The following is a 22,575-nucleotide window of genomic DNA, read 5'->3' on the forward strand; positions in this document are numbered from 1 at the left end:
CGCAGCTATGCCAGGTTTTGGCTGCCATGGCTGTGACCTGGTTTTGTTTCGTCTGACGCATGCTGTCATTCCACACCACGAGTGTTTCAGAAGTGGATGGTTTTGTCTGCCCGTTTTTGTAGACTTGCAGATTTTGTTGATTTGGTCTTGATATTCATGCTTCTATCCTCAGCAGGCAGTTGTTTCTTTATCTGTTATGTTTTAATCATGTTTATTGCTGTTATTTACTTTGTTGTGCTGTGGCCTACAGGCAAAGTTAGTACTGTTAAAACTCCAGTTATGAGTGACATGGATTAAAGATTTGTGCCTGTGTTTTAGCTATTAAAAATACATTAATCCTCATAATAACATTGTATCTTTATTTTACATCCAGTGCCTGTTAACTGGAGAACTCGATCTGCTTCATGAAACGCCCTGCAGCTCTGTCAAAAATAGACGAGGTGTGTATTTCATTAGCCTCTAGGATGCTTCTGAAACATGCATTGGCTGAAATTACAACAGTTCTGTAGAGACGCAGCGACCACTTTGCAGTCTGGTGGAGCACTTCTCTAGTTTACCGATAACAAGCAAATATTAGGTACGTTTTTCCTCAGTTTGTGCAAGACATGGACTTTTGCAATTTAAAATCTTGCATAGACTCCACTTATAAAATAAGCTCAGGAACATGTATCCAAATATTAGTCCAGTGTGCAACAATGGGCAACCATTGTGTAAAATCACCTGCCTCACTAGCCTTTATGTTCTGGCACTGCCCAGGAGTCACAGTATATTGGCAAAATATTTCTCAGTTGCTACCAGATAGGACCAGATAGTCCTGGATAGACCTGAAGATTCTGATCCACTGACAGCACTCTTTGGTATTTAAGGTTCTGATCTTGTGTTAACCAGCTCCCAACATATATGTTAGTATTTGTAACCTTACTAGCACGCATCATTTGATGGAAGATGGTGGTGGAAGGTTAAATTCTCCTTAGTAGGGTGCGAAAACAAACCCTACCAGATCTGGCAACCCTTTATAGACCGCTTAAAGAAAGATGCGCTAAGTTCTTCCCCAAACTAGCCCAGTTTGAATGACACAAAACACTGCCAAATTTTATTTTATTTTTTTTAGAAATATTTGTCTATTTATTTTCTTTTTTATTGTAATGATATATACGATACATTTTATCTGTAAATATTATATTTATATATATTATAATATTATAATATTATATTTATGACAAATCACCCTTTAGAGTATTTCTGATTTTTGACTTGTGGAATATTTTATACATTTCTGTATCAGAAATTCTGTTTTCCCTTTTATACTATTGCCACTGTTTGTTTAACTTCAAAAAACCCAATTAAAAGTATTGAAAAAAAGCAAATATTAAGCAAAATGCATGTGACTTGTTTAGCAAAAATGTTTTTGGTTTTGTTTTTCCTCTATATTCAGTCTTTGTAATTTAATCATGGCCCTTCAGACGGATCTAGTTATCCGCTGACGGGTCCTGACCCCAAGGAAAGTTAGTAGTCAATTAAAAGAAAACGAAAACAGCAGCTATTTAAATAATAAATTGGTCATGTTAAGTAATTTATTAAGTAATTTGATAAGCATTTACCATTATTCTTGAAATCCTTGAAAAATTGTGAACTTGAGGGAAAAAATCAAGGCCTTTAAAATTTTTGATAACAGACATTAATAGATATGGGTTATTAAAGGTGCTTGAATTTATATATTTTATGCAACGATAGCAGATATTATCAAAAGAGCTTCAATTTCTGTCACTGTAACACAGCACAACTGAGAAGAACTCATTCTTTCTGCCTGTGAGCTTCTGTAAATCCTGCTGGATCTCACTATGTAACTTCTCATTGCTGTAACACTAATTAATCTTGAGTCCTGTCCCAAACTGTGCCATGTAGGGTCCTTAAATTTGAGGGAGCTTGGCCTGGAAAGTCCTGGAATTTGAATCATCGCAGCTTTTCTGGGTCTGTCTAATTTAAGGCTGTCAGAAGTATTAATACTTGACAACATGATCTCTGTTAATTACACATTTAATAGTAGTGAATGTATCAAAGCTAAAAAAACGAACAGATCTACAATCAGATTTGCATCCCAAGGCTGGAAAGATGAAACAACAGGAAAGAAAATCAACTGGTCCTCAACCTGTGGCTGTTACAGCCTTCTCTCTAACAACAAAGCCACCACGTGACTGGAGGCAAGCAGTAACTCTTTCTGTATCAGCGCTGTGTGCAGGTTGTTCATTAAAAATAAAATTTCCCATTCTGTGTGCCAAGGACTTTTTCGTCTTTTTGCCATGGTACTGAAAGAGGTATCATTTTTTTATACTATTTTTTATTGAAGTTAAAATTCTGTATCGTGACAACCTTAATCTGAGGGCATTTACAGGATGTTTCTGTGAGTCTGACCATGAAAACGGCCTCAGATCAGAGCACAAAGTATGTGCACTGTTGTTTCTCCTCTCCCTGACCAACTGCATTATTCCAGAACCTGCAGCCTAACACACACATGGCCTGTGTGTGCCCACTGAGCCATGACGGCATTATCCTCTTACTGTCTCCCAGCAGCTCCTCAGACATCAGACTGTCCTGACGGTTCCCCAGCACGAAGGCCAGGAAGGAGAGGATGAGGGCGTCCATGATGCCCATGATAGCCAGGATGTAGGCCCAGCGCACCGAGCAAGCTCCCAGCGTGTACTTGTCCGTCTGCTCGCCACACATCCGTTTCACCTCGTCGCTGTCCCAGCCATCCGGGTAGATCATGCAGCCCAGAATCAGACATGTACCTGGATCAGGAGGAGAGAAAGACGGGTTAGTTGGCTACCACGAGAGGATTTGGATTTGGGATACTCTGTGAACCTAGAAAAATGCACAAGACACGAAGTAGTCAATAAAATGTAAATTCATGGAGGAGATATTAGCAGAGGGTCTGTATCTTGAGTGATGAGCAGGTGAACTCTGCAGAGAAACAGGGTGAAATATATTTTATAAGGAAAAAAGAAATAAGGCAGTATGAGAAGAAGAGGTGACAGCAGTGCAGAAATGGGACAGGGAGGTGAGGAAGGAGGCAGAAACAGAGAGAATATGTTACAACATGTCACAGCACCATGTGGCGAGTCGCGCTGCCTTCATTAGCCGTCTGCTGCACGGCTGACAATGACAGACTGAGCTGTTAGAGAGCAGAGTCATCTAACAACACTTCTGCTGCCAGTAGGGAACTGTTGTCACATTCACACACTCACACACAGTCAGCTGAGGCAATCAGATGATTTACAGGTCTGAGAGGTCCGCATTTATTTATTTATTGACGACGCTGCCAAAAGCTAAGTCTGAATGTCAGAGGTTTTGTTTTAATTTACGTCTCAGCAAGGGCCAATTTTAATTTTAGATAATTAGAGTGAGGACGTTTTTGGGAAGGCAGGAGAAGTTGGATGATTGAGGGCTGGGACTTCAGGACAACGTCCAGCACTGCCTGGCAGGAGAGATATTGTATCTTAATGGGACCTTTCTGGTTAAATAAAGGATAAATAAGAAGCTTTAGGGTTAGTGTTTGAGGGAGGTGAGAGGGGCTTTTATTGGGAGCTTTGCCTCTAAAGGCCCAGACACACAAAACCAACTTTCCCTTACCCTTCTCTCACTCATACTCAAAATGATTTAAAGTAGAGGTTACAACTGCACTTTGTATACGATGTGATCTGAGGGGCTGCCAAGTTGTAATATATTAAGCCCTTTAAGATATATCTTAGATCATGTAGCCACATACTGAAGGTAGGAACTGTTGTTTCTTTCCATGACATAAGTAGAAGGTTTTGATGTTGTAATGATACAGATAAGTTGTTGCTGTGCTGTGGTAAGTTGTCCCAATATTTCAGATACAGAATGATTAATATAGGTTCTGGTTCTGGTGAAATATTAATAATGTCTGAGACGATGAAGATATCGGACCAAAAAAGATGCAATCTGAGGGCATAATACAAAGCTATGAAAAAGAGTTGCCTCTGAGGAATGAATCATCATAAGTGGGTGTTACGTTTGGATATATTTTGTGTATTTTTACCACAAATACCCTTGGGTGTGCGCTTACACACTGGGGGCATGGAGTATGAAAGAAGTTTCTTTACTTAGTCGACCAGCTATCAGAAACAGAAACAGAACAGAAATTCACAAAACTTTATTTAAATTCTAGTGAAGATCCCAAAGTTTCCAAAGATATCTAGAATATTTCCTCGAACATTTTGATGGAATCACACAGCCATAAAAAACACAAAGTCTTGGGTATGAATATTTCAACACCATAATGCTTCAATGATGAACTGGAATGAGCCGATAAAGAAGATACATGATAAAGTTAAACACTGTGGAATATGATTTTGTTTTTAAACTGAAAGTTGGGTAAAAAGAAAAAAAAAAACTCAAGTGAAGTTCAAGTACTGTAAATTTGTACTTAAAGGGTTACTTCAGTATTTTTCAGCCTGGACCATGTTTTTGTGTCTAAGTGAATAATTGGAACAATAATATTTGAAACTGGTCCTGTTTTTTAAGATCTGTCAGCATTGGGTACTTTTACTTTAAATATTTAAGTACATAAGTAACATTTTCAATGCAGGACTTTTACTTGTAACAGAGTATTTTCACGCTGTGGCATTAGTACTTCTACTTAAGTAAACGATCTGATTAATTCCTCCACCACTGCTTGCAAAATTATCTTTAAAACTGTCAAACATTATATGTGTACAATTCAAACTGGATCAATTATTTATCTCTGTTGACTGTTGACTACTGCACATATCTTTTCAGAAATAATGTCCTATAGGGGACATCAGAAGGAGAAGGGGGAGCGTCACTGCATTCACGTGTCTCACAAGTACGGAAACTCAAGTGTGTGTGTGTATACTTGTGTATGCTACATAGTGAGGACCAAATAACACAGTGAGGACATTTCTGCAAAGTGGGGACATTTTGTCCAGTCCTCAGTTTTTCAAAGGCCTGCTTGAGGGTTAAGACGTTTAGGTTGGGGCTAAAACGCAGCACTCTGAAAACAGCGCTCCGAGGGACACGGGCTCTTGATGAGTGGTAGGATGGGAATACTTAAAAATGTCCTTTTATGAGTCCCGATAGAGGTTGGAAGAGCCACATGAACATAAAATCTGAGTGTACTGAGCCACTACACATGTGGGCAATGGGAAATTTGTCATTTATTAACGCTGCTCCCATCCCCCAGGGTCTCTGAAGAAATTACCTGGTGACTGCCGATGAGATTTATGAGATGAATAAATAGATAAATAGATCCATGAATACATCAGTTAAAAAAAATAATCGATTATTAAGCAGGTTTAATAATAAATCAGCTGAACTAGGGCAAAAAGACCTGTTAATAAGTGTTTAAAAATATAAAACAGACAAAGGTAAGTGCTTGTTAAAAAGAGTAGGTGCTTAAAAGGTGAAAAAACTTAATTTCAAACAATCCATATAGACATAAGAGACATTAGAGTTCAAATAAAGTTGTGCATCAGTGTATTTATATCAATTAAAGTATTGTAATTCAAGTCAGTGGTTATATGACCGTTAGGGTAAGGGGCAAGGGAATTCATTATGTCAATGAAGGTCCTCACAAAATTAGAAGTACAAGAATGTGTGTGTGTGTAAGGTTAGCACACTAAGGTGAGCAGCCAGAAGATTAAGTAAACGGATAATCTCCGGAAATGTCAGGGACTTGTGTCCCTCCTTCCCTCCGCTTTCCCTCTTTCTTATCTCCCCCTCCCCCCTTGCGCTCTCTTTGTGGCCGCCATAATGAGAAAAGATAGCGAGAGGAGCAGCGGTGAGACGGAGACCTTTATACACAGTCCATAACAGAGACGGAGGACGAGCTGAAACCACACAGGTGTCTGGGTCATGTCTGTTTTCCTGTTAGTCATGAGTTAAACACAACCAGCCGTCCCTCTCACAGTTGTACCAATAAAAGCAGCAACAAGCTACTGTAATAATAACCTGCATTGATGCGAAAGCACTCTAATCCATATCCGACGCCTACATTTCCCAGGAGGCTCTGAGTCTATTGACTTTCCTGCAGCCTTCCTGAGTTTGGAGATCAATGTTCTCAGAGCAAATCCAAAAGAAAAAAACTGTTTAAAGCAGCAGTGAGTTTCTTTATGTTATTTTTATTAGACACATCAGTTCCCTGTTTGGTGCATAACGGAGAGACAGAGTTTATCAGATATGTAAGTTGTCGTCTTGAACATATCATAAATCAGATCCCAGTGATTAGCGTTAATATTTTCCAGTTCTTTTTTAAACTCAGCCTGTGATCGCACAGCAACAACAACTGAGAGTCCAAATTTGCACACCATGCCAAACACCTCGCCACCAAAACAAAGCTTGAAAGAAAACAACCGAGAGAGTAATGTGTGAAATTCAACAAGGACGAGGATAATTTCTGAGATACTGGTGCGTCTCCAGGACTGATTAGTTTGTTTGTTATACAACAGTTATTCTTGCGGTCCACATGAAAATATAGTCAGCGACAGTACAAATCAAACACACAGCTCACAGTCTTACACCAACGATGACAATAATATACAAAAGCATTACAACATTAGATACAACATGAGGAGACAGACAAAAGTGGTATAAGCAGAGCTGTCTTTCCTAGCATTGATATAGTCAGTGTCTCATCATAGATGGGGGTATAGTGAGGGCAGAGTGAGAGGGGAAAACGGTTCTTTCCCTCAGCCTCCAAACGCCCTGAAAGTGCGTATTTCAAATTTACATAAGAGACGCTTTTACTTTTTTTTTTTTATAGGTATGATTAATGAAACTTTACCAGTGGCTAAACAATCTAACACTGTTTGGTTAAAGCGTTAGATCGTTTTTGTTTAACAAAAAACAACCCTAAAGTCACTATCGCCAAACCCACCAGCCTCCATTTAAATAAACAGTCATTTTAGTGTGTTGTTACCAGCTCACACTTTTTAAAGCAAGACAGCTTGTTTGGGGTCCCAGGCCCCCAAAACACTAAATCCATGCCTGCTTTTATCAATATTTCCCTCCAAAGTCTGACTAAAACTTAAACAAAGCACTCTAGCCCCTTTTACACTGCCAGATTTTCGGCGAATGTTGGGCCGTTTTGCCAGCAAGCTGCGAGCATTTAGACACACAGAGCCGGATTGGCGAGTTGATCCGAGGTGCCCAATTTTCCGCCTCGTAGGGTAGTCATATTGGTGGAACCTTTTTGGTTTAAACAGACCGAGGCGGCCTTCTGCTACACGAGAGGCTGTTGAAGACTTGTGGGAGGAGCTGTTGATGACGCCACACGTGCACTGGCGGTGGATAAACAGGAAACAGCTGATAGCAGGAATTAGTGAGCAGCTAGTAGCAAGAGGGAAACACAAACCTGACAGACACTGTAAAGATGAGCAACTGGGGAGACAAGGCATTGCGCGCCCTCCTTGTCTTCGCAAACGAAGAGGCCATTAACTGTCAGATGACGGGGACGGTAAAGGATGGGCCGACTTATGAGAGAATCGTCGAAGGACTGACCAGCTGGGGCTTCCTTCACACATCACTGTTTACGTCACACGCTGAGCTACACGTTTTGTTACTTGCTCACGCCCCCCATTGCCCCGAAAAAGGCGCATTCTGTGTAAACAAAAGTAGGTAGGCAGCATTTTGCTGCACTCCCCGATTTTGTTTTTATACTGCCAATGCTGAAAGAAGACTGATTGGGCTTTCCTGCAAATTTGCACAATTCCTGTTTAAAAAGGGCTTCAGTCCAAGTCTAACGAGTCACTTTCCATCATGATCAGTGTAGTCCACAAATGTGTTGGGTTTTTGTCAGTTGCTGAAAATAGTAAAATAAATCCATCGGGCTCAGTTACTTGGGTTTGGACTGAAATGTGCTGCCTGAGCCACATCTGGCACACATACAGGCAGGTTTTCTTGGAGAAAAAAAAAGTGTTTCTCTGCATTTACAGTATCAACTCTTTAAACAGCAGTTGTATGTTGAATGTTTAATAAAACATAGGACACAGAGTGGTAAGGATCATGTGCTACAGACTGTATGCACCTCCTGAATGCATTATGACCAACACAATGATTACCAGGGGTCTCATTTATAAAACAATGCGTAGGAACCATACTAAACATGTTCGCACTGACGAAAGCCAAAGAGTATTTGACAAGTTCTAAAAACAGGCTTCCACCTCACCATGTGTGTCGTCAATTTCCCATCTCCAAAATGTTTGTAAGCATAGGTCAAAGTTTCTCCTATCAAGTCTGTTTTTATAGATTACAACTTTTGCGTGGGAAGTGGCATACGCCTCTTTCAGGCCATACAAAATATTTATAAATGAGACCCCTGGTCCGTTCACAGTGAGGTGGATGAATGTGTTTTTAATATCCTTCTTGTCACTTGCTTTCAAGCACTTTAAAGTGTATTGATTTGTTTGAAAGGCACTGTATAAATACATTTTGATGGATTGATTGATTGATTACATGCTAAAATAAGATACATGCTAAGTATCAGCAAATTAGCATGTTAATGTTTAGCTCAAAGCAACATTAGCATCAGAGAGCTCTCAGTCTCTTTTAGATTGATCATTAACTAAGCATTAACTAGTTTTATCATCATCACATCCCTGTCACAATATGATCACAATGAGATTTAGAGCATAACTTTGCACACGGTGCTGAACACCATGGCACTACAACAAAGCTCGAAACAAAGCACCTGAGGGTGTAATCTCTGAAATTCACAAGAGGACATTTGGTGTTTCTGTGCAGACAGTGAAAAACTGTCAACAAAGTATTTCGGTACGTTTACAGGACTGTTTGATACCACCACTATCGCATTTAGTGCAGCTCTAACAAACCTTTAAACCCGCAGGTTTATGCATGCCCTTTAAAGTGTAAATGCGGCTGCTTAAAATGTGTCGCGTCTTTAATTTCTGACTCTTCTGATCTTCAGGAAACGTTTTTTCATGTTCACAAAACGCTAAACTTTCACCATGTCTTCCACGGTATATTAGTGTGGATTTCCTTTTATTCATATTAGAGGATTTGGTACAGTGCACACAGTTCTCTCCTGTGTAAACAACCTGCTCCTGCAGGCTTTGCAGCTGTAATATTAATAGAATGAGTTGAACTGCACGCTGTCTCAACGGCAAATCTTAAATCTCCCACGGAGCTCAAGTCAAAGAGAAATACAGATGATCAAAGAGACACCCGGTTTGTCTTTCTGACTCTCATCTGACTGTTTTAAAATGCCCATTTCCGTGCTGTGGTGGTTCAGCCTTAAGCTTCCTGTAGCTGCAGGTTTGATGCCACCAAAGCTGAAGTGCAGCCCTCGCTCTTTGCATGCTGTTGCATAAAAGGACTAAAGGATTGTCATTCTTCTCACCGACTGATCTCATCATCATACATTTATCCTCAAAACCTAAACGCTTCCTGCAAAAACACTTTTTTCCTGTTTTCCAAAATGTTCTGAATCTAATCTTTCAGCTTCACAGACATGTATTTTTTTCTCCTGTTATCAGCAAAGCTAAAAAAGCTCAAACAGAAATCGTCTCTATCCCCAAACTGCATCCAAATGTCTCTAAAGTGGGCCGAGGGCAATCTTTTATCTTTGGCAGCACTGTTTTGTTTTCAGGCTTGTACAGAAACATTGTGTAGCCACAAACAATCCTCCAAATGGCATGCAGCTACAGTGTAACATGCAGTAACAACAGGGGTAAGCCAAAGGGGTCAGGCTCTTCATCTCCTGATGAATAAATTCTCTTCATCTCAACATCCCTGCAGCCACAGCAGCCTGCACACAATCCTCACCATAAATAATGAAAGATATTATGAAAGCCTCCAACGAGGAATCATGTCAGCCGATTTCAACACTTTAAATGAGTGATGTTTTAAACCTGCACAACCTGCGAAGCTCAGGGTAACACTCGGACTCATAGGGAGAAAACAGATGAGCGATATGGGTTCAATGCTCCAAATGATTTAGGTCGAGGGAAAAAAAACAAGCTCACAAGCTGTTCAGAAATGTTAAAAAACAGGCTTCTTAACTGAAGGCTTCATTCAGCGTGGTAGTACTCCAACTCTGCAGGAGGTGGGTAGTAATGAGCTGAAGTTCAGCCTTGGACGACTGGGAAAGGCTTTTCATCACAGAGGGAAGAGGAGGTCAATTACTAAGCAACGCTGCATCGCACTCTTTTATCTCTTTCTCGTTACTAGAGAGACTCCAGGCATGTTTTGCTCTTTGGTTCAGTCAGTATTGAAGAGATCAAATGTTCTGGATTCCTCGAGAGTAATGAATTGGTTTGGTTTAAATGCAAATAGTGAAATGTTCGACTGTTCAGATTGGTTTAGAGAAAGAGAAAACTAGTGATGAAGGCTGATTGAAACCAATTCAAAAATTTATTTATCATTGAAATAGTAAATTAAAGGGTAACTTCGGTATTTTTCAACCTGGACTGTATTCCTTTGTGTTTTTATGTCTAAATTACTCATGGGAACAACATGACCCCGCCCCTTTGTGATGGTCCGACAAGCTGTCGCAGTAAGCATGGAGCCCACACTGTAATTAACTGCACTCTCTGAAGAAAAATGATCATATTTTTGGAAAAATGAAGCAGTAATTCCAGAGAGAAGCAGACAGAGGGGTCTACAGTCTGTGTTTGAAGGATATATCCAGGATGTCAAACTGACTCAGCAGCAACAACAGGTTAAAAAGACAAAGATAGTTAGAAGCTAAAGCCGAACTATAGGCTACAGATCACAGTGTAAAAGTGAACCACCACATCACTGCTGATCACCACACAAGACAATGAATATAAAGGGAAACTTTGCTGATATTCAACCAGCTGTGTGGCAACGGAGTGTGTGCAGATGAACGGTGTTTGCACATTGCGATGCCACACAGCTGGTTGAATATCAGTAAAGTTTCCTTGCTTCCCTTCACTGGTCTTTGTTTCACTGTTATAATCATCAAAAAGCAAAAGCAGCATGTGTATACATTCAGTAGGCTATATCTTCAGTAGCTAGCTAGCTAACCCTAGACTTTTCAGGGTTTGATTTTGGTTTTGGAACAGGGAAGAAACGTATATCTTTTTCCAACCTCTCCAGGTAACGAGTATCATTAATACACAACGTGCCCCAGACACAACATTTAGCTCCAAATCCACAAAACCAGCCTGAAAATGACGGAAACCTGAAATGACTGCATTAGAGTCAATGGAGGTCTGAATTGGCCCGATGATAGGTTGTGATTGGCCAGTCTGCGTCCGAAGGCGGGACTTAGTGAAGGGTCAATTAGTGCCAAATACCTGCATCTGGTAGAAAAGTCTTGGGCAGATTGACGAGGCGGCCACCCAACCAGAGAAGAGTGTTTCAAACGACTACCAATGAGGTGGCGGAGAGGAGGGTTTAAGCAACCAAAATGCAGAAATAAATAGGCCATGGTGTGTCGGACCAAGAAGAGAATGGCCTGAGAGGATGGCTCGAGGGGTAGCACGAGGGGACGGCAGCGAGGCAAGACTACAAAGAGCTGGAAATGGCACAGCAGTCAGCAGTCCATTAAGGGGTGGTCGCAGAGGAGCGACCAGCAGCCACAGCACTTTGGCGCATCATAACTGTCAAGCAGAGTTGAGAGCTCTACCTGATTAAGCGAGTATCCCCCAACTTGACTTGGGTGTAAGTAGGTAATGGCCCTCTGGACGAGTGACTGCCGGTTGTCTCTTATAACAGGTTGCCTGTGAACGCGTGGACATCTGACGCAGAAGAGTGGAGCTACAGTGTCGCAGCGCCGTATTGGTCAGACAAGTCTTAAAAACTGTTGCTCCCACTGGACACAAAAAGAAGGGAAAAGAGGGTCCAGTTTGAAAAATATCACAGTCACCTTTTAATAGGCTAGAAAGCAGAATTCAACAGCACTCTGGATTAAAATCTGTCATGCATTACCCAACAGGGATGCCATGGTGTACTGGAGTACACTTCTACATCACTGCAGTCAGCAAGACCAAAATTTTTAGGGGTCTAAAACTGCTCTCTGTAATTTTTTGGCTAAAAATACCAAACATTTGCCTGTTGATCGTGGCAAAATAACCTTGAGTTGGACATTTTTAGAATTGTGTAATGTTTTATGGACAAAAAACTACAACTAGAAAGAAATTATCTTTTCACGTGGAGGTCAGAAGTCGTGCAGAATGAGTTCGCCTTTAAAAAGTTTCTCAAACATCCCCTTAACAGTTTTGGATGCCCTTGATTTCTCTCTTAACACACACATACACACACACACACACACACACACACACACACACACTAAACACTCACTTCCTCTCTTCTTAAAGGCCTCCCAGCTGACAGCTGTTGGCAGTGACATCAGGGACAATCAGAGTAGGAGGAGGTGTCATAATCTAGACCTCTGTGTCCAATCGCCACATGCTATTACACACACACACACACACACACACACACACACACACACACACACACACACATGAAGCCACTCATTATGGTGCATTTCACAGGCCCAGCTGTAGCTGTCTACTCTGTGTGATTCATGTTCCTTTAAACATCATGGTTATTAAGACATTGTGAGTGCATGTGCAGGAGTGTTTCTATCTGTGCATGTGTGGTGGCGTGCCAGAGATACAGAGGGCTCATACTGTATGCACCGAGCATCGGCATCAAGGTGGACCGCGGCAAATTATATTAATGGGAGTTAATTGGGGCAGAAACTGGCAGATGCAAGAAGGTATGAGGACAAAATCTCTCTCTCCACCCCCCCTACCCTGATCCCTTCTGCTCCACAGAGGACTGTGAGTGTGTGTGTATGTGTGTGTGTGTTGGGAGATAAGGCAAAGGAGAGGCAGCATGATTTGCAACACAAATCCGTTGGTATACGCCCCATCCTCATTAACACCTCTTGTATTAGGTCCACTGATTCACAGGGTCCGTCTGTGCTATCAACCGCTGGCTCAGCAGATTAGTGGGCTGCTCTGATGTCACCGTACTTGTTTCACAAACTCATATGTTGCATGATACACTTACACACACACACACAAAGAGAAACTAGAAGGGCACCCAGAGAGCACAGACCTCTGCCAAGGCCAAATGCCCTGACTCACAATGTTAATGAAAGGGAAAAACATCCAGGTTGTATCTGCCCCGTTATCTGCTCTAAAAATTTAATGGGTTCTTCCTTCCAGAGAGACCCCTTCACCAAGTGTCATGAAAATCAGGCTGCTGACAGACAAAAAACCAACAAACAAACAAACCGAACCTTGTTTTTTAAATAGTAAGGTTTTAGCGAAAATGCATGTGTTAAAGGTGGAGCTGCACCTTGTCAAAATAAATCAAAACCTATATGTCTGGACCATGTGGGAATCTGATTTGAAAGGACAGACACAGCAAGTGTCCACGCTCAGCAGTCAGACAGGAGTCAGGTTAATTATTAATTAATTTTATTAATTATATCAAACAAAAGCCAGAGACTGTATTGTATTAAATTACTCTGAACTGTAAATTCACCACTTCTAAACAGAACGTAGAGGATAACGTTATCTCAGAATCCGACCGGGCAAAGCCTCTCTTCCTCCGGGCAGCTGTCTCCATCTCACTCAGACTCACCTTGGGTCTGAGTCTGCAGCTGCCTGTACCAGAGAGCAGCGTGAAAGTGAGGAGCGCTCCCTCTGCAGCTAAATCTGGGGTCTAAATGTCTGCAGAGGTACTCTGCAAACTGACAACACAACAAAATAAAACTTGAAGGAATCTCAGTTGCCTGAACGGTCTCTGACTTATGATTCAAATAGACTTTTTGGGGGGCAGCCCTAGAAAAAACAGGTAAGACAGGGCTAGTAATTGGTATACAGATGGTCATTTCTTGCATAAAGTATTCCTTTAACTTACAGTGTGCACAACAAAGCATGAGTTAGTTAGTTAGAGAGGCAAGATGAAAGTCAGAGTCTGAGTAACTGACTGCACACTCAGCCCATTAAAATCTATATGATCAGGGATCTTTTATGAACGTTGGCATGAGCAACATGCTTTGTTCAGCACTTCATTAGGCTCATGAAGAGATGCAACGAGCCAACTGTAATTTATAATGTTACCCATGTGTGTTCATAAAAAATGTAGATAATAATTACAGGAAAAAACATTAAACTATCCCTGCACTGTGAGCAAACATCATGTAAAAAATACACAGGAGCAAAACACAACTATCTATAACAAAGCTGACTATAAACAAAAGAAATCAAATTAAAGGTCCAGTGTGGGGGATATTTTGGCAGAAATGGAATATAATATAATAAGTATGTTTCCTCTAGTGTGTAATCACCTGAAAATAAGAATCACTGTGTTTTTATTACCTTAGAATGAGCCGTTTATATTGACATAGGGAGCGTGTTTTCGCGCCGGCCTTCATAGCTAGCAGACCCCTGACAAAAGAATACTGAAGGAATTCTAACCGGGAGCTTGCGCTTGGTACATGGGAGAATTTCAGCTGGTTACGATATGTAATCTTCACTACTTTTCTAGAAAATAAGCTAATACACTCTATGGCCACTTTATTAGGTACACCTATTCAACTGCTCGTTAACGCGAATAGCTAATCAGCAACTCAGTGCATCTAGGCACGTAGACATGGTGAGGACGACCTGCTGAAGTTCATACCGAGCATCAGAATGGAGAAGAAAGGTGATTTAAGGGACTTTGAATGTGCCATGGTTTGCTGGTGCTAGACGGGCTGGTCTGAGTGTTTCAGAACCTGCTGATCTGCTGGGATTTTCACACACAACCATCTCTAGGGTTTACAGAGGATGGTCCCAAAAAGAGAAAATATCCAGTGAGCAGCAATTCTCTGGGTGAAAATGCCTTGTTGATGCCAGAGGTCAGAGGAGAATGGCCAGACTGGTTCAAGATGATAGAAAGGCAACAGTAACTCAAATAACCACTGGTTACAACCAAGGTCTGCAGAAGACCATCTCTGAAACAACAACACGTCCAACCTTGAAGCAGATGGGCTACAGCAGCAGAAGACCACACCACCTGACAGGTGCCACCCTGTCAGCTAACAACAGGAAACAGAATTTGCTTGGGCTCACAAGAACTGGACAATAGAAGATTGGAAAACATTGCCTGGTCTGATGAGTCTGGATTTCTGCTGCCACATTCAGATGGTAGGGTCAGAATTTGGTGTGAACAACATGAAAGCATGGATCCATCCTGCCTTGTATCAACGGTTCAGGCTGCTGCTGGTGGTGTAATGGTGTGGGGGAGATTTTCTTGGCACACTTTATGACCACAGTGTACCCATCTTCTGATGGCTACTTCCAGCAGGATAACGCACCATGTCACAAAGCTCAAATCATCTCAAACTGGTTTCTTGAACATGACAATGAGTTCACTGTACTCCAATGGCCTCCACAGTCACCAGATCTCAATTCAATAGAGCACCTTTGGGATGTGGTGGAACGGGAGATTCACATCATGGATGTGCAGCTGACAAGTCTGCAGCAACTGTGTGATGTCATCACGTCAATATGGATCAACATCTCTGAGGAATGTTTCCAGCACCTTGTTGAATCTATGACACCAAGAATGACGGCAATTCTGAAGGCAAAAGGGGTCCAACCTGGTACTAGCAAGGTGTACCTAATAAAGTGGCCAGTGAGAGTATGTATTACTGAGAAAGATTCCTGAAAATAATGTAATTACCGGGACACTTGCTTCACTTTTCAGTCATGCAGAGGGTCTAAAAATACTGAAACAGTCCTCAGCTGTAGCTACAGTTCTTGTTCCCACACTGCATTTGCATAACACAAAACCCAATGAAAAAATACTATCAATATTTTATATATGCATGCCCCAATATTGAACATACCAATCTACCAACAAGTCTGGCTATCACTGCGAGCACTGCAAAGACACAAAACACAGAGGATAAGAATATCTAATTCAATTCAGAGTCTAGCTAAACTTCCCCGCTAACACTGTAATCCTCACAAGGAGCTGTCCGCGCACCGCAGTGCTGAAACAACACTTTTCAGCTGCTCCATTCTGCACTACACAGCCTCAACAATTCGCTGTGATTTAGACGCTGACTGGGGTCACTCTGGGCCACTCTGTATGCATGCCAGCACTCAGGCTGAAACAAAAGACTTTCCCCTCTCCACCTCCTACAACAACCATGTTTCTGTTGTCACGGTGGATGATGACACAGAGGGAGAAGGGGAAGGAGAGGTGAGGATGATAAAGCACAGCCTGAAGATGAAGAGACACGAAAGAGAAAGACAAGAATAAAGACATGAAATGAGGAAAAAATAGTAGAGGAGAGAGGCGCTTGATCGGTGCAGCTCAGGCTTAAAAATAACATAAGTGGTTGCATGGTGTTTGCTTGTAAGGAAGGTACAGACAACGACGGCAAGAAGAGGATGATGATGAGGATGAGACAGGAATCATTAGGTGTCAGGACAGAATCTGATTGTTATTGATATCACGATACGTGTGTCATTTACGTGTCATTTTCAGGTGTGGATTTAAAATGAATGCTGTTCGGCAGGAACACGGGTTACTTGATTGGAATCCCAATGCACCTCATTTGAGACATGAAGGGAATGAAAGTGGCTGTTTAAAAATGCAGCGCCAGACAGACCACGCTCCTTCATCAGATCAGAGAACGGCACACAGACAGAGAGACCACACTTCAAAGACATAAAGCAGACTGGCTTTCAAGTCAAGAGTCGGAGTTAAAAAAATAAAAAAAAACCTGGCTAATCCACTCTTTATTTTACTCGCGAGGATGACCTCGGCCATTAGGCTGTCCTCATTCAATTTATTGGAAAGCAAAATAAAATTTAACTCTGTGTCAAAGACAAGCTAGTTTGGGGATGGTCCCTGGAGGGGGGAGTGCCGTAAAATTGATTGAGGATCAAATTTACAATCTAATCATCTCTGAAGGGAGAGGGAAGCAGCACGGGTCTGTAGTGAGCGCAGGCCAAACACAAGAGTTATTATATTATTACTGCTTTATCATTTATCAAAGGAAAAAACAGCTGACCTTGGTTCAAGGATATACACACCTTTATTTAAACCTAATGTAATAGAGGAAACACAGCAGCAGCTAATTGACAGTCCTTAGTTACTGTTGCTACATCTCGCCTTGCTAAGGTTGCTACGCTTTCTGTTCTTGAGGTTTACAATCGTCACAAAGACAGTTATCATTTAAAATTCATAGTACTTTTTAGTTCACAAAGGGTCCTTGATTTTAGGCAAAAGTAGGCTGCTCATTTCTAGCCAGTGAATGTCAATTTTGCTGCTGCTCTATCGATACGTGCTACCTATCAACATGCTACTTAGCGGTTCTGCACTTTTTTTTTTTTTCTTTAAGATTTTTTTTGGGCTTTTTAGCCTTTAATGGACAGGACAGACAAGTGTGAAAGGGGGAGAGAGAGAGGGAGTGACATGCAGCAAAAGGCCACAGGCTGGAGTCGAACCCGGGCCGCTGCGACCATAGCCTTGTACATGGGGCGCCTGCTCTACCACTAAGCCACCAGCGCCCCGGTTCTGCACATTTTTACAGTAAACATGGAGTGAGTAGTGGTGTAAAGACAATGATTCTGTAGTATAAGCATTATTTTATAGTACGAATCTTAATGACCAGATCATAACTTTTGTTTACAGTGACTTTAAGGTATAAAAACCCTGCGTCACGTACATAAAATTAAATGGCGCTGAGCAAATGCTGCCTCACCTGGTTAGCATTTAGTCACCTACAAAGAGGCCAACCTAAAAAAAATAATTAAAAAAATCACTATCAGTTTAAGTGTGTGCTATAATTGGAATATTTTCACCACCCTACCTTGCTGTCAGACAGCACTTCTGAAGGGGAACTGAAGCCGTTATTCCAAAGCCGCCAGACTCTATTCACAAAAACAGTAATTTTACTTTGCAGAACATGGGAGTTGCTGGTCTACCAAGGCCACAATCAGTATATGAGGTAAAGTGGATGAAATATTTCAAATACAGCATGCACATTGCTTGGGTGGCTATAATACCTTTTGTATTATTTGTATGCATTTTTTATTTCTCCTAGCTATTTGGGATCAATAAGACCAGATAAGTCTAAAAAACGAAACATTGTCAACGATAATTCAGTCCCAGTCTCCTCAAATGAGTACTGCCTTATTAATGGTGTCTTATTTTGTTACTGTTGCTAAAACTGGTCAAATTTGTTGCCATATCAAAATACAAACATCGTTAATTATAAATAAACAAGTTTCAACCATAAAATGTGATCAGGTTTTGGACGTTGTCCACTTTTGTGTCGGGAATAGGGCTGCAACTAATGATTATTTTCATTGTCAACTGATCTGTCGATTATTTCTTCGATTAGTCGACTAACCATTTTATCAAAAAATGTGTTCAAATGTCAGTCTGTCTCTCCCAAACCCCAAAATTATGTCATCTAATCTTGTTTCGTACTCACACCAGAGGGTTTTAGTTCACCGTCATAGGAGGGTGTGTAAAGCTGCCAATATTTGAACGTAAGAAGCTGCAATAAGAGTATTGTGGGGTACTTTTATAGTACTTTTCTATGAAAAATGACTCAAACCAATTAGTCGACTACTAAAATTGACACTGATTATTTTAATAGTCGATTAGTCACAGATTAGCCGACTAGTCATCGATTAGTCGACTAATCGATTAGTCCACTTACTACCACTAGATGGCACAAAAAAAGTGTCCACGAACAAGGACAACAGGTCTAAGTTAAGCAGAATGACATAAAAGGTCAAGTAAACCGAAAATGTGTGTGTTTAACGTAATATCTCACAAAGTATATGTATAAAAAAATATATACCGTGAGATCACATCATAGGGCCGCTACAAAGTCCCTTCTTCATGCCACCTTTGCATTTTTACACTGTGACACATCAACATATGCGTTGGTAGCGCTTTATAAACAACAACAATGGCATAACATGCCAGTAACAATCATTTGATGTCCCTGTTATATGGGGGTTGAACTTGTCCTCTTCCTTGAGGGTAAGGAGCTCCTGGATCTCATTGTTTTCCTCATTTGCAAACATTATCAGCCACTTTTTTTTGTTTTCTTTGAGTTAGCTGCTAACTGCTAACAGTCACTATCTAAATCTCCCGCAGTGGGTTGCACACATAACACATTGTCAAAATGTCACACCCGTGCCACCCATTATCCTGTCCTGCCGGCTGTCCCGTTTATACAGACATCGTTTTGGCACTGTTACTACCTCCGATGCCGGCTTAAAGGCGAAACAATCCCCCCACTCCCCCATTCCGTGAACAACAGAACAGCGAGGCAGCATAACGGTTTGAATAACCCCCTTGAAGAGGCGATGTACAAGGGGCTAGAAAGAGTGACGGTGTGGAGACAGAGAGGGAAGACAGCTCAGCCCCTTCATGTAGCCGCAGTGCCAAACGCAAGACGCCAGCAGAGAACGGTGACAGACGGAGACGTAACTCTAGTGGAGAGATGCACAGGAGCAAATGTGTCTTTACATTTTGTCTCATATTGTCTCAGAGTGCAAAGGCCTGAACTGTAAATGAACCAACATGTAACAGTGATGATTCATTTATAGTTCAGGCCTTTGCACTCTGAGGGGCGAATGGTGCAACCACTTCAAAGGAAAATAATGTAAGTTAATGTTGTGAAAATGGCTGAAAGCCTCTTAAGGTGATGATGTGAAAATGTGTTATCATATTAGGATGATTTTAAGACACCTCAGGTGGCCCGTTTTAAAACTTCTCTCTCACACGGCAGCGCTGCAGAAACAAAGCCTTCTTATTTTAGTGATAATCTGCATAATAGTTATTATGATAATCCTCCTGGGCTGAGGTATTGTTTTCCTCCTTTAGATGCCTCCTCTATTGCACGAGGCCCCCCTGCTGCCTCGCAGTACACAGGAGACGACTTCAGAAGTTGCATCCAAACACTGATGGCGCCTCAGATTTGGTGCCTGTCTCGTTTGAAGTCGGTCCTAGTTGGAACAGTCTCCCTCTAAGTTTTCAAACAAGCTTTTAATCAAAGCTTCCTCTGATTTTTCTTCTGAGCACAAAACATGTTCAGGAGTGGGAGGTCGCTCCCCACGCCGAGGATCCAATCGGCGGGTTGGATGAGGGAGATGCTGCATCGCCATGGCGACGGGCCGCCTGCTGTCCCCGCTCCGACTGATATGTGGATTTGTATGGATGAGTGTCAGGATTGCACCAACACCTCAGCGCTGTGGTGTGAATGTGACACAAAAGGCCCGTCTCGTTTTCTTCGTCCATCTGTTCTGATGAGTAAAGCCCCGCCGTATGTCCATATGAGCAACATATCCTCACGTATGACCATAATCTGAGGCAGCTTTTGTTCTGTGGAAGTACAGGAGGACTCCCAAAAACCTATCACAGGGGGATCGAGAACAGGTGTCCCCATTAATTAACAGCTCCTACCGGTGAAGCTGAGGAGTAAATCTGCCAAACAGGATCCACGCTGCATCCACGACTTAAGAACAACACAAATTAAAGCTTGCATGCTCACTGTCAGTAAAGCTAAAATCCCCCTACAGTGATAATGTTAGTGAAGCCCAGTATTGTCACGGCTCAGCGGGTGACAGGCGAAGACTAAACAAGAGTAAGACATTTTATTTTCTCTGTTGGAGGGCGAGGAAAACGCCCACACGGTCAGGTTTTATTCACGACATTCGATCCGATGGATGTTGCGCTACACGTTTGATCAATCGCTTCATTTAAGTGCTCTCTCCTCTCTTTGCCTTCTCAGATGTTGGTGACAGCGTTCTTGAACGCAACTTTGGCAGTTCTGAATCTTTAACGGTTGTCCTTATTTTCTCTTCCAAAACCGGCTGCCTTTGAAGTGGAGCCGAGGGGATTGCTCCACTCCGTTTCAGTAACTTCTAATGTGTCTCTGATCTGTGGTGATGGCAGAGAGTACATGTTCTCCTCTTTTTATTTTCTTTCAAGCCTTCCCCCCCTTGCTCCTCTCTGTCTCACTCTCTTCCTGAAGCACTGTCTAATTGAGGAAAATCCACCTGGCACCAATAGAGAGATGCAGGCTGGTAAGAACAATGGAGGCATGGAGACCTCTTAAACCACGCTGTCTCAGTGGGAGGCCACTGGGAACGAGGCTGCTTGTTTGTGTCGACAAAAACTGTTCTGATTTGGAGCTGCTGACCTCATTACATACTGACATCACTGATTTTCAGACATAGTAATTTTTCATTTTCCTGTGCTTTTCTTTTCATCCATGTTGGTTTTAAAGTTGAGACTGAAAATGCACACTTGAGTTTGGAAAAAGCAGTTGACAAACTCACCACAAGCTGCATTCAGTTGCTGTTCTTGCTGTTTAACACCACACAACTTTCCTTTAAATTCTGGTAAAGATCCAAAAGTTTTCAAAGATATGAAATATGTGTATGAAAAGATGCATGAGACATCTGTAATATTTGCTTTTGGCAGTTTTTGCGTTGTGACTTGCCTCGCGTTTTTGTGCTCTAAGCACCATTTTACTAAATGAAGGAAATCCCCTGTTGATTTATCGATATAGAACCCAGGGGATATTTTTTGTATTTGGGAGCTGTTTAAATGTGTAATTTGTGGCAGATTTTATTTTGTTTAATTATTAATATTGTATTCAAAATCTGAATCTGAGTTAGTTGTTTACAAACTAAACAAAATGAGAGATCAGTTGAATATTCACTGAATGTTTGAAGGCAAACTCTAAAAATATATCACTTATTTTGCTGTAATTCTGTGTTCTTAAATTAATATTTTTTCCCACAAATTTGTCATATTGTCAAGAACATCATTTAAATTACGTTGAAATTTTGTGATATTATTTAAAGGGCTCACCCCTAACATAATGCACCATTTTACGATGTACTTACATCCTGTATGCAGTTGCAATCCTAGACTCTGGGGCCCCCATTTTGGGGCTCCAAACATTTGCAAGGTTTGCCTCTCTTGACAGTGCACCCCTGTCTGCGTGTAACAAACATAGTTTTTAGGCCTAGTCTACTCAGACCCGTGTACTTCTGAAACCGAAGTTTTTCAGGCTCCAGTTTACAAAAAAAATTCGTCCACACGAGTGGTGTGATAAAAAAAAATATGCTATCCACATGAAACCGCAAAACCCGCTACCACGTGATGTAATACACATGCCAAAGCAGTAGGTGGCGATGTAACTTCTAACGGAAAGGCCATTTTAACCAATCAGAAGTCAGAGTCAATACTGGAATAGGGATCCACGATGGGCCTGCCAACGGAGGTCGACCCGGCCGGATCCAGAACCTACGTTGGCAGGCCCGTCACTGCTCTCCTGGTAGTGTAGTTGGGGTAGCTAGCAACACGAGCAGCCTCCTTCGTTGGTCGCTAGGTTGAGCAGCTGGATATGCCATCCAAAGAGAGCAGATATAGCACAAATAAAGTTAGCACCAGGATGTTTGTTTGGTCTGCCATTTCACTAGCTATTTACCGTCGCTCTGACGTCAAACAATGGAGAAAGGTAATAAAATACTGTGGTTATCCTATCTACACGCAACC

At 41.6% G+C, this 22,575-nt stretch overlaps 1 protein-coding gene across 2 annotated transcripts in view; it reads right to left on the reverse strand.

The window, feature by feature from the left end:
- lhfpl3 (LHFPL tetraspan subfamily member 3) overlaps nucleotides 1-22,575 on the reverse strand; it is a 70,534-nt gene that overhangs the window by 7,579 nt on the left and 40,380 nt on the right. For both annotated transcript variants that reach the window (XM_049566503.1, XM_049566502.1), the window contains one exon: nucleotides 2,559-2,789. In XM_049566503.1, the coding sequence (XP_049422460.1) occupies nucleotides 2,559-2,789 (231 nt within the window). The remainder of the gene's footprint in view (nucleotides 1-2,558; nucleotides 2,790-22,575) is intronic.

Source organism: Epinephelus fuscoguttatus, linkage group LG22, assembly GCF_011397635.1.
Source record: "Epinephelus fuscoguttatus linkage group LG22, E.fuscoguttatus.final_Chr_v1".
Taxonomy (NCBI): Eukaryota; Metazoa; Chordata; class Actinopteri; order Perciformes; family Serranidae; genus Epinephelus; species Epinephelus fuscoguttatus.